Genomic DNA, 13,241 nt, shown 5'->3' on the forward strand with positions numbered 1-13,241 from the left:
ACAAACTATTCCTCTGTAATTCTAAAATCAGCACAAGTCGAGTTCTGACCTGATCAGGCACTTAATAAAAAAAAAACTGAAAATGTAAATTAGTCATGTTTTGGCTATTTTCAAAAGTAATTTTCCCATTATAACAGAAAGACAAAATCATCAAAATAAAACAGTTCATATAAAAGCACTTTAAACAAAGACCAACTTTTAGCTACACAAAGGGATGAAAACACAAAGATGCATGAATAACACACGTCCCTAAAAAACCCACATTTTTCTACTTAACACTGCAGCAACATCAGAGCTTAGGTTTCAAAAATAAGAAAAAAAAAATCAAGAGGAAAACAAATTTACAACTAAAACTTTCACCATGCAAAAGATTAATAAGCCTATTTCTATAAGAAACAGGAGGTTACCATGGTAACAGCTATTTACGAAGTTAGATACAACATAAGTTCGGAGGTTTGTTGGATCATTTCTGCATTGAGCACCGAGTGGAACAACGTTTGCAAAACCTTCTCTGCGTAAATAAGGCCTCCTCTTGTCACTAACTTCTATTAATTTTCAGCTTTTTGCAATTTTTTTGTTCTTGGAAACAAAACGTGGCTCCGGTATAGCAAAATACTGTTTATTAAAAGCTAAAAATTTGGCAATTAACGTGTTTCACAGCTGCTGATGTATCTGGAGGAAGACGTGTGTCAGTAAGGAAGAAAACTGGCCTCCATCCGGACCTAAAAACACTTTGTTTCACACATGACCAAAAGAAACGTCACTCCGTCCAAATATCTATAAAAATAATGTGTTGGCATGACATCCTTCAGAAAGAAATTTCTTATGGAGTCAAACAGAAACTGACTTTCGCCATCTTTTTGCTTTCTTTCCATCTTTGCTGCAGGATGATAAAACACGAAATCAGGAGATGACGGATCAACAAACCAAAAGATCAAAGCTTCAAATATCCAACTCATCTACGCCTGAAACGCAGGCTAAGAAGAAGATTAAGCAAACTGAGAGAATATGCAAAATGAAACAAAAAAAAACCCAAAAAAACATGATAGAATAAAACAGAATTAATTGCGATTAAACAGGATTTGTTACTAAATTAAATGTTTCCTTTCTGATCTTTAATCATTTTCTACGGTTTTTTTTGTTTTGTTTTTTTTTAAAGAGGAAAACAACATACCTTTCATTTGCAGAAATGTTTCAAATAAATTGCCATAAAATGTGTTTGTTAAATGAATCTGTTGCTTTAAAATGTGAGATTCAATCAGTTTGTCTGCTTTGTGCAAGCTCTGCTTTTACTTCCCAACTTTCGTCACTTTTATGTGCAAACTACCAGAAAGGTGCAGCTGTCGGCCTTCAGGCGGGAGTCAGTCCGAGTGGATGGAGAGGGAGAGTTTGAGGCAGCCCAGCTCTTTGCCCTGGCTGCCCAGGACTCCCTGAACCCGGTAGTTCCCGTTGGTCAGCCAGTAGGGCAGATCCATGTAGGGCAGGTAGAAGTCGGACGGAGGCAGCGTGTACGAACCCTGCGAGGAGACGGAGGAGAAAGGTGAAAATATCGCTCCGTTTGGGAAGCCTTCCAGGTTAAATCTGATGATGAGACTTACAGCTTTGAACGGGCAGCGGCAAGGCAGACCGTAGGTGTGCAGCGGTTCTGGACAGTCCTGACCCGGCGGGATCAGCTGGTTAATCAGATCGCAGGCGTCTCGATAGTGGCAACTGCCCAGCTCCTCCAGGCAGGGCACCTTCACCCAGAAACCTGCCACCTCCTTCTCCAGAGTCACGTTCAGCTGAGGAGGAAGACGTTTTAACATCAGTCAAACTTCAAAGAATCTGTCAGAAAGGCAGGAAAAAAAAGAAAAAACATCTGGAGAAGACGGAGGATCGCTTTCAGTTGGAGTAAAATCCAAAGCAAACGCGATCACATAGACTCAGTAGTTCAGACGGATGGTGGAAGAGAGTTCCCAGCTGAGGAGCTCTGCTGGGTGAAGGCTCCTCACCTCCATCCTGGATGAGAAGAGCCGGGTGGAGAAGGTAGCTGCGCTTCTGGTCACAATTCAGTCAGAAGGACTCTAAAATAAACGTGGTTTATGGATCCGCTTGTGGAGAAAACGACGTACAGACACCAAGCTAAGAAGACACGAACGTGAAGGAGAATGATGATGCTGGGTGTGAGAAAAGAGCCAGAGTTGTTTCTGGTTTTATCAGTGGAAATAAGAAAATCAAAGTGCTTAATATGTACGTTATATAGTGTAGAAGAGTCCTGACCTGAGTAGAAGGAGCAGGCGTAAATATGAACGTTGACTTAGTTTGGATTCGTTACCAATCAGAAGAGACATTTTATTTTAAAGAAGGTGTTTTTATTAAACTGTGGTTTTATTAAACCAGAAAGGAAACATGGGAGCTGGTTGGGTGGATGTGGACAGGAGAAGCCAAATGGAGCCTGGATGATCACTTCATAGTTTCAAGTTGTAACAATTTTTAACAATTAATATCACATTTTTTTCACATGTACGCAAAAAACAATAACTTTGTTCAGTCACCTTTCTGTCCTTTATTCTTTATTTCTTCTTGTCTTTATTTTTATTTAACTAAAAAATCCTAAAGAAAATAAGATGATTATCAGAATGAAACGGGAAACAATTTAACCTAAACATGGACAAACTTAGACCATAATTCAATAAACTAGTGGTATAAATGGTAAACTGTGTATAAAACAAGGAAATGTGGGGCTCAATTATGAGTAAGATTTATATTTAAACAGCAGTGATGTGTTGTTATCAGATCAGGAAGTTAAAGCCCACAAACACCATCTCAGCTCAGAGTATCATTTAACTGACACGTCGTGTCATTACATTCATACTTGTATTTAAATTCAGTCAGATTTAATCATTAGAAATACAAAAATAAAAAGATGTACGACTGTCAACAGCAGAGACACAAAGATACTAATTTATTCTCACTTATTTTCATGACCAGCATGAGTGTTTCAGGCTTTGTTTTGACCCTCAGAGCAGCGGGGGGGGGCGGTAAAAAAGGTCCATAAACTCTGTTTAATCGTCACTGCAGAGATGGAAAATGTGCATTCATGTACAGTAACGGCAGCTCTTCAGTCAGGTTTATGACACGGAAACATTTTCCTGCAACTTTACCATCAAATCGGCTTCATAAACTTTATACTATTGGTTTTTTTTTTTCTGTGTTTGTAACAGACATACAAGAAGCAGAAAAAGGTTGGGATGCAAAGTAAGGAAACTTCACTTGGGCTTCTATGTCACTGCAGAAACCCAGCAGATGCCGTGTTTATCTTCATCTCCTTTAGTTTCACCCGTCTGTCTGCATGTCAGACCTGCAGCACGTCCTGAAAACGTTCACGTCATTCACAGCCGGAGATAAAGCAAGACGTTTTATTTCCTGCATTTCTTCGACTAGAAATGCTGTTTCCATGTGATCGCAGCTGAGTGTGAAGCTCACATGACAATCTCACACCAACAAATTTTCTTTTATTAGTTTTGTATATTAAATTTTCATTAAATTTTTTATTTATTTTGGTTTTTTTTGTTTATTTTTTTAACTTTCTTATTTTTGATAATTGGAAAATAATTCTTTTGCTAAATAACAGTGTTTCTTTTTTCCCCCCTTTTCTTTTGCGTTAGCCTATAGTCATGTTATGTCGTTCGCAGGATGCTTGTTGTTGTTGGTGTGTCATTTGTGAGTCTGCAGAATTGAGATGTTTTACATTTTGGATGAATTTATAACCAAATGGACCCAAACTGGATCAACCATGTAGCGATTCAGCAGGTTTCAGATCCTAAACAGATCTGGCAACCCTGAAGAAAAAGCACAACAGGGTGTGTGTTATGATCTAAACACAAACATGCTCTGTCTGCGTGCGTCAGGTTTGTTATGCAGCATGACAACCAGCACAAACATCCAGCCAGATTAATAGTCATGTTACCAAGTATCTACCAGTAACTAGCTGATGGTTTAAACGTGTTTCTGGACATTCCTGGAGCTGACACTGGCCTGCAGCAACCACGACCTGTGTCACCGTTCAGCTGAGCTTTGCTTTCCAGCCCGCATCACGTGCTAGTGACTGCATATCATCACTCTGGGTATTTCCAACACCCCATTCCTGATCAATCAAAGAAAAGCAAAATTATATTATCAGAGGAAGCGAGAAGGAAGGAGAGAGCAAGACAGAGCAAGAGATGAGACAAGAGTCGACATTAGGCTGACTTTCACCGGTTTGAAAGAACTCAGAAAAGAGACAGGATGCCATTTAGCTGTCGCTGACGACAATCTGCTGGAGAAAATCTGCCAAATGTTCAATGGAGCTTCTTTCAAAGCACACTAAATCGTCTGGTTCTTGTCAGATTTTACACAGAAGTAAAGGCAACATCAACACATGATGTGAGACGGTGTCTAAAAGGCTACATGTCAGACTCTCCAGGCCTCAGCTAGCATGCTAAATGTTAAAGTTCATGACAGAACAAAAGGAGCTTCTGATGGATCATAGAGTGGATTTGGTTTTCCAAACACGTGGTGTTTTCTGTTAATAGGAGATTTAATTTACCTCATTTTATTGATTTCCTTATTTTATTTGTATAGCACTTTTAATACAAAAGCATGTCACAGTGCTTAACATTAAAAAATTAAAAAGTTTTACATTTAAAAACACACACGTTACCCACACACGCACACAACCCAACCTTTCCCCTGACCATTAATGCCAAAATAAAATCTAAAAACTTCATGATTCTGTCATCTGTATGTGGCTTGACACTGCCGAGCAGTGGATGATTTTTACTTCATGTCCTGACATCCAACACCTCCTAGCTGAGTGAGGCTGAACACCCGGCGTGAAGAGAACAGAGGAAAAGCCGCCTCTCTGCTCTTCATTGAGCTGAAAGGTCGCTGATAAATTTAAAAAAAAAAAAAAAAAAAAAAAAAAAAAAAACATCAGCTGTAAATGTACTTACAGACAGAGGGGCAACGAGCTCAACAGATGTGGATCCAGATGCCGAGGCTTTCAGGTCTCCAGGGATAGCGATTGGGTCTGGAGACACCGTCAGGGTCTTCAGCACTGCTGGAACATCAGGCTGTCCACAATTCTGCCAGTCAAAGCCCAAAACCTGCAAACAAAACAGACGCAGATAATTTGCATTGTTGCACTTCTGCTTCCTCCTCCCTTCAGTTCAGGTCTGCATGAAAACAACTTGTGCAGACATGAAACCTGAGTGAACATGTTGCATCTCATCACTTCCACTTTACTTCTCAGAGCAGCTCGAACCAGTTGTGTGTTCACTTTAAGGTTTTTCTAAGGCTAGGAAAAGGATTTCATTTGTCGTTTTTATTCTCCCAAAACACAGATTTTCCAGAAAAGGCGTTTATTACTTCTATAATTATAACTTTTCCATGGGAAAGTGTGTGTTCAGTAGATTTGTCCACAAACCAACAGAGTGTGTATCCATACTTTCTCCATAAAAGCGTGACTACTCTGTGTACTCATGACTGCATAAGTAGAGCGACGACCCCGCCATGGTGGGGAAATATCGGGATAAAAACATTCTGCAATGAGGTCCAGAGGCTAGCAGTGTGGTGTATGGACAACAAACTGGTCCTCAAACCCCCCCCCCCCCCCCCCCCCCCCAGTCCAAAGAACTGATTGTTGACTAGAGGAGGATGAAGTCTGACCTGGAAACCATCTGCATTAACAGGGAGGAGGGGAAGATGGGGGTGCATATGGGGAAATAAAACTCCAGCAGACCTCAAACACCTCAGCGATTACAGAGAAAGCGTCTCCACTTTCTAAAGATCCTCCGGAGGATCAATTCAATTCAGCTTTATTTATACAGCGCCACATCACAACAATGTTGTCACAGGACACTTTACATCCACATCATTTCAAGCCAATTCATACATATCCTATAATAGAAACCAACTGATTGCATCGAGTCATGACTTCGATCCAATCCCCCATCCTGAGCTGCACACGGCGACAGTGGGAAGGAAAAAACTCCCTTTTAACAGGAAGAAAACCTCCGACAGAACCCGACTCAGGGAGAGCAGCCATCTGCCTCGACTGGTTGGGGTGGGGTCAATCTGAAGAGGGACCCGGTCACAGTTTCCTTCCACTCTTCCATTCAGTGTGCCGATGTTACTGCAGCTCTGTGGGCTTCCTGAGCAGCACCAAGGCACACAAGATGACGCAAAAAAGGTTTGTTAACTCCACGCATTGGCCAACCTTCTGTCCTCCCAGGACAGCAGAGGTTTGAGCCACAAACGGCCAACAGAGCAACCTTTAGAGAACTCGCTGATGGCGTAATCTTCTCACTCATGTTGGTTTGTTTGGTAATCAAAGATGGAACCAGTTATCTTCTGTTAAAGGTTAGCAGAGGACTTTGTGCCAGATCCGACTCATGATCACTGACTTTAAGGATCAATGCAGCCGGATTCCAGGTTAAACGCTGACTAATAACATTTTTTCCAGGAACACTGGAGGTCGACACATGTAGAAGTAAAACTTTATGTCCTTGTTTTTTTCCCCAACTGTGGCAACCCTGAGACACAAACCTGAAACTATACTTGTTAGTCCAGTGTTCCTGGAAATGCAGGGAAAGCTTATTCCCACAATTGATGCTTCTGCTGGTGGAACTTCAATCAGTTTTCTTTACACATTTTTATGTTTAATTTATTCTGGTTTGTCCCCTGAGTTAGGAGCCTTTTTGTGCCTGAATGATAAGGTGTCAGAGTTGAGGGTTTAAACAAAGATAAAAAGACATTTCTGTGAAACTGGTCAGGGACAGAAACAAAACTGAAAACAAGTGAAATTCCTTGACATGTTAGATGTGTGTGTGTCCTGTTCTTGTTTTTTATTTCTGTGTGTATTCAAACCAGCTTTAGTGCAAGGTCACAGACTTGTTTTTTCTGGTACGTCATTTTTTTAAGTTTAGGTTTTGCTTTTATTTAGGTGGTAAAACAAAACTGTTAGTGTCAAAGCTTTGAGTGAGAAAATTAAACTGGACTTGCTCATTGTTTAGCTGCAGGTTTTTTTTCTTGTTGATGTTTGTATTTTACTTGTTTTAAATGAATAATTGATTAAGTTGATGTGACATATTGTATTGAAGTATGGGGAAGCACATATAAAACATTTATACAGCCAGTATATATTCTGTAGAAAAGAGCCATTCAGATCATTACTGGAAGCAATTACAGAGATTCATCAAATCCATTGTTTGTGCAACACAAACTATTGAAATTTAAGGAAATAGTTGACTAATATTTTACTTATATTATTTAAAGCAAATCAAAATCTGTTGCCAGAAAATATTCAGAAAAAATTTATAAAGAGAGAAAGTCATTATTCATTTAAAAATGTGGGTATTTTCAGTAAAACCATACTTTAGTTTGTGGAAGGTTTGAATCAAGAAGTGAAAGAATTAACATAAAAAATGATGTTTAAAAGGACAATTAAAGAAGTTTTTTTAAACAGATATTGTGAATATCAAAACTAAATTACGTCCAAAGTCTTCGTGTCTGCAATGTCCTCAGATGTTTTCTCTGCTTGATGAATGCCAAGGATTGGACTCTTCTTAAACAGATCAATATCTTTTCCACAAAATGTGTCTTTCTACGTAGTTTGTCAGAAAATAAAAGCTTTAGTCATGTTGAATAACTTTCTAGTAAGTGAAAGATAATCACTCATGTAGTAATTATCCTGTTTATTAACTTAAGTCCAGATTTTGTTGTTGTTTTGTTCTGCAGAGCAGTGTACACCCCTGAAAAGCCTGATTTCACGCAGGACTGCTGGACACGGTGTGGAAACTCACCTTGGCGTATTTGACCCTCCTCATCTGGAAGGAGTCGCAGTTGATCTGCGACAGAAGCACAGAAACAATCACGGAGACCGTCAGAAACCTGTCCATCTTGTCCCTGGTCGAAAAACACTCAACCCTCAACGCGGAACTGTTAAAAAAAAATGACTGATCAACGCGGAACAAGCGCTTTAATACGGCAGCACTTCCGTGTTTACGTCCGCTGCCGTCCCACTTGTCACATGACTGTGATCACGTGACAGCCCTATTGCGGAAGCTTGTGAAAAACTTTTACATATTAAACTATTATTTATCTTATTAAAGATTTAATCATCAGTCTAACTGTGTATGTCTACATTAATGTCTCTTCTAATGTGTTATATAGAGACTATTTACCAATAAATTTGTGAATGAGTGAAGAATATCAGAGAAGTGCAGCTGAAGCTTGTAAAGCTTTAAAGACTTCTTTCCAGTTGTTTCAAAAAAGGTTTCAAATCCTCAGACAGACCATACCAGTAGCATCTACCATACCATTAACATCAGCCATTTCAAGTTCATTGTTGTTTTTATTGAAAGTCTTTATCATATATTTTGAGTCAGTTAAGTTTCTAATGTAAACAGCAGTGAGTTGTTATTATGGATATATATGGAATGAAATGAAAAATACTTTATTAATCCCCAAATTCAATATTATATATATATTTTCCATATTTTCAATATTAATATCAATTCAATATTACATATATGTTGTTGCAGCAATCTTGTTCGTAAAAAAAAATCCATTAATATGTGTATTTTATTAATCATAATCGCCTAAACTGGCTGGTGTTTTACAACAGATTTGTTTTTTTTTTTCATTTATGCAGCATTAGATGCATACACATTTGCCATTTTGGATGGGAGAATTTTTTCTGAGTTGGTGCAACAGGAACGGTAAATACCTTGTAATTATATCACCTGATCTCTGCTGCTCATTTCCGAGACAGTTGGATCACACCACAAGATTTGATCAATATGCAACAGAATTTAAAATTATTCACCTTGAGAGGTGTTCTGTAATAAGTGCTTGTGACCAACTGTAGATCTGCATATGCATACAAAAACTGCAGTCATGAGTAAAAAATCGGAAAAATTAACAAAAATAAAGACATTTTTATTTTAACTTTCACAGATACTAAAATCAAGCTGACCTGTTACTGATACCACTGCAAATACTAATAATGCTGACAGAAATTTGGTACGTAACTGCTGGCTGGCATTTAGATTACCTGACCTGGCTTCACTGGGAGTCATTTGCAGATCCACTGCATTGAAACTACAGCTTCTGACTCCTTTTTGGGGAAAAAAAAGACTTTTCAAACACGTTTTTACATGTCAGAACATTTGAAATGCAAGGTATGGCTAGCAGTTTATCAGAGTACCTGAGAAAAAAAGAGTTAAAGTAATGTTAATGGGTACTAGAAACTGTTATATTATTGTATGTCTCAATCCAAAGCAAGTGAACTTTTTTGAGTCCTGCCTTGTTTCACTTTCTCATACATAAGGTTCCCACAAGCGGTTCAAACAGATAAAAAGTTTAAAAAAATAGATCAATGTAGACAAGTAGACCGTATCGAGATTTGCGCTCCTTCAAGAAATGTAAAAACAGTGTGCCCCAAAGCTCCCACAAGTCTTTCAGTTCAATTCAGCTTTATTTGTAATGCGCCACGCCACAACAATGTTGTCTCAGGGCACTTTACACACACATCAGTTCAAGCCAATTCATAAATAGCCATAGAAACCAACTGATTGCATCAAATCTTGACTTCCATGCAATCCCCCATCCTGAGTATGCATGAGGCGGCAGTGGGAAGGAAAACTCTCTTAACATGAAAGCAAAACCTCCAGCAGAACCCAGCTCAGGCATGTGTCTCTAAATGTGTGGAGATACCATGGAGACACCATTGAGACAGTGTGGAGACAGTGTGGAGACAGCATGGAAGACAGCGTTGCAACTGCTGCGCTCGACATTGATGAGAGTCCTTTATCTGGATGATCTGCTCCTTCTGGCCTGATCCAGAGACAAGGCACAGTTCAGATGCAGAAACTGGTGACACATCTATCGGATTTGGGCTTCTCTATAAACTGGGAGAAGAGCTCTTCGCTTCCGTACCAGTCTATAATCTACCTGGTAGTGGAGCTAAACTCAGTCACCATGAGAGCGTGACTGTCTCCAGGAGAGCCTCACAGCTGTCGGCTCTGCTACGCCGTGTCACTACCCACAGTGTAGTAGCAGCCCTGTCTGTTATGTGGTTGCTAGGCATGATGTCAGCGGGTCATGTGGTCGTGCCTCTAGGTCTACTTCACATGAGACGCCTGCAGAGATGGTTCACATGTCTGTGGATAGATCCTGTGCGTCAGAAGAGGCACATGATTCTGATTCCTCACTCTGTGAGCCAACCTGGCTCACTGACGAGATCCCCATACTTTATCAAAAGGGGTACCTCTGAGCAGAGTGACGTCTGACGTTTCAGTTTTCACAGATGCATCCCTTTCAGGCTGGGCTGGGATGTGTCAGTCTCAAGTGGTGGGAGGACAGTGGCCAGCCCACGTGTCTTTCCACATAAATATGCTGGAACTTCTCACAGTGTGGAAGGGGGTCCAGCATTTTGCCCCACTGTGTTGATCCACACAAACAACAAAATGACTGCGGCCTGCATCAATCGTCAGGGAGGATTGTGCTCTGCACAGCTGCGGGGCGTGGCCAGGCAGTTGCTGCTTTGGGCACCCACAAACCTGCTTTCCATCATGTACAGCCCCGGTGTCCTGAACAGGGTCGCGGACATGTCAGGGGGAGGTCCCGGACACAACGATTGGAGCCTCCAGCTGAGGCTCACAGATCTGGAACAAGTTCAGCAGAGAGAGCGTGGACCTCTTTGCTTCACACAAGAACACACAGTGGAACCTGTGGTTCTCTCTGAGCAGCCTGCACGAGACTCCACTGGGGGTGGATTCGTTCGCACACCGACCGTGGCCTCAAATGTTACTGTATGCATTTCATCCCGTCTCACTGATTACCCTTATCCTAGATCGGATTAGGGAGGAACAGCTAGCAGTAATTCCAGTTGCTCTGGAGCACACAGATGCACCGTGGTTTCTGTCTACAGCAGCTGCTGTCGGGCAGACCGTGGCCGTAACCTGGAAATAGACCAGCACCTCTGGGTCTGGTCGCTGAGCGGGAACAGTTAGAGGGGCTTGGTCTTTCTCAGGAAGTTGTGTTCACGATCTAGAATACGAGCGCTGCATTGACAAAGGAGTCCTACTTGTCAAAGTGGCCATCTTTCCTATTTCATTGTTCTGGGACGCTAGCTCAATGACAAATAAAACTGATTCTGATTATATGCCAACTCTGTGGAGGGGATCCCAAGGCGTTCCCAGGCTAGCTGAGAGATATAATCCCTCCAGCGTGTCCTGGGTCTTACCCAGGGTCTCCTCCCAGAGGGACGTGCCATCACCAGAGAGGAGTCCAGGATGCATCCTGACCAGATGCCTGAGCCACCTCAGTTGGCCCCTCTCGATGCAGAGAAGCAGCGGCTCTACTCCTAGGTCCTCCCGGATGACAGAACTCCTCACCCTTTCTCGCAGGGAGAGCAAGGCCACCCTGCGGAGGAAACTCATGCAGCCGTCTGTATACGAGAGCTCATTCTTTCGGTCACGACCCACAACTCATGACTATAGGTCGGGGTAGGAACGTACATTGACTGGTAAATCGAGAGCTTCGCCTTCTGGCTCAGCTCCTTCTTCACCACGACAGACTGGTCTGCATTACTGCAGACGCTGCACTGATCCGTCTGTCAATCTCACACTCCATCCTTCCCTCACTCGTCTCAGATATTTAAATTCCTCCACTTGAGGCAGGACCTGACTCCAGACCCCGAAGAGGGCAATCCACCCTAATCCGGCTGAGGACCATAGTCTCAGATTTGAAGGTGTTGATTCCTATCCCAGCCGCTTTACACTGGGCTGCAAATTGCACAAGCTAGAGCTGGAGGTCATGGCCAGATGAAGCCAACAGGACCATGTCATCTGGAAAAAGCAGAGACCCAATCCTGAGGCCACCAAGCCCGATCCCCTCAACACCTCAGCCGCGCCTAGAAATTCTGACCATAAAAGTTAGGAACAGAATCGGTGATAAAGGGAAGCCTTGGTGGAGTCCAACCCTCACCGGAAACGAATCCAACTGACTGCCGGCAATACGGACCAAGCTCTGACACCTGTCATACAGGGACCGGACAGCTCGTACAAGGCGGTCCGGTAACCCATACTCCCGGAGTACCCCCCCACAGGAGCCGCTGGGGGACACGGTAGAAAGTCTTCTACAGGTCCACAAAGCACATGAAGACTGGTTGGGCAAAATCCCATGCCCCCTCCAGGACCCCAAAGAGAGTATAGAGCTGGTCCACTGGACGAAAACCACACTGCTCCTCCTCAATCCGAGATTCGACTACCTGGCCGATTCGGACCATGCTCTCCAGGACCCCTGAATAGACCTTACCAGGGAGGCTGAGGAGTGTGATTCCCCTGTAATTGGAACACACCCTCCAGTCCCCCTTCTTAAAAAGGGGGACCACCACCCCAGTCTGCCAATCCAGCGGCCAGAGGCGTGTCAGCCAGGACAGCCCCACAGCACTCCGGGCGGACCCATCCACCCCTGGGGCCTTGCCACCAAGGAGCTTTTAACCACCTCAGCGTCTTCGGCCCCAGAGATAGGAGAGAGCACTGCTTCCCCCTCCTGAGCCGCCAGATGGTGGCCCAGATGGTGGCCCAGAATCGCCTCAAAGCCATCCAGAAGTCTTTCTCCATGGCCTTGCCGAACTCCTCCCACGCCCGAGTTTTGGCCTTGGCAACAGCCAAAGCCACATTCCGCTTAACCTGTCGGTACCTATCAGCTTCCTCCAGAGTCCCACAGGTCAAGAAGGCCCGATAGGACTCCTTCTTCAGCTTGATGGCATCCCTCCCGGCATCCCGTTGGGTGTCCCCCTACGAGTTCTGGGATTACTGCCACGACAGGCACCAACGACCTTACGGCCACAGCTCCGGCTGGCCGCCTCAACAATGGAGGCATGGAACACAGCCCACTCAAACTCAATGTCCCCCGCCTCACTCGGGACATGGTTGAAGCTCTGCTGAAGTTGGGAGTTGAAGCTTGCTCTGACGGGGGACTCTGCCAGATATTCCCAGCAGACCCTCACAACATGTTTGGGCCTGCCAGATCTGATCGACTTCCTCCCCCACCATCTGAGCCAACTCACCACCAGGTGGTGATCAGTTGACAGCTCTGCCCCGCTCTTTACCCAAGTGTCCAAGGCATGTGGCCGCAGGTCCGATGATATGACTACAAAATCAATCATTGAACAAACATTGTCAAACTCATTTTTCTGTTAATGTTAGGGC

The 13,241-nt window shown here is 43.0% G+C and overlaps 1 protein-coding gene across 1 annotated transcript; it reads right to left on the bottom strand.

The window, feature by feature from the left end:
* On the bottom strand, window positions 1-7,980 carry gm2a (ganglioside GM2 activator). Its single transcript, XM_079249590.1, has 4 exons — window positions 7,824-7,980; window positions 4,974-5,126; window positions 1,599-1,781; window positions 1-1,517 (listed from the first exon to the last, which is right to left on the bottom strand). The coding sequence occupies exons 1-4, from the start codon at window positions 7,917-7,919 to the stop codon at window positions 1,362-1,364; spliced, it is 588 nt and encodes a 195-aa protein (XP_079105716.1). The 5' UTR covers window positions 7,920-7,980; the 3' UTR covers window positions 1-1,361.
* Window positions 7,981-13,241: the final 5,261 nt, after the last annotated feature.

This window comes from Telmatherina bonti (genome assembly GCF_933228915.1).
Source record: "Telmatherina bonti genome assembly, chromosome: 12".
Taxonomy (NCBI): domain Eukaryota; kingdom Metazoa; phylum Chordata; class Actinopteri; order Atheriniformes; family Telmatherinidae; genus Telmatherina; species Telmatherina bonti.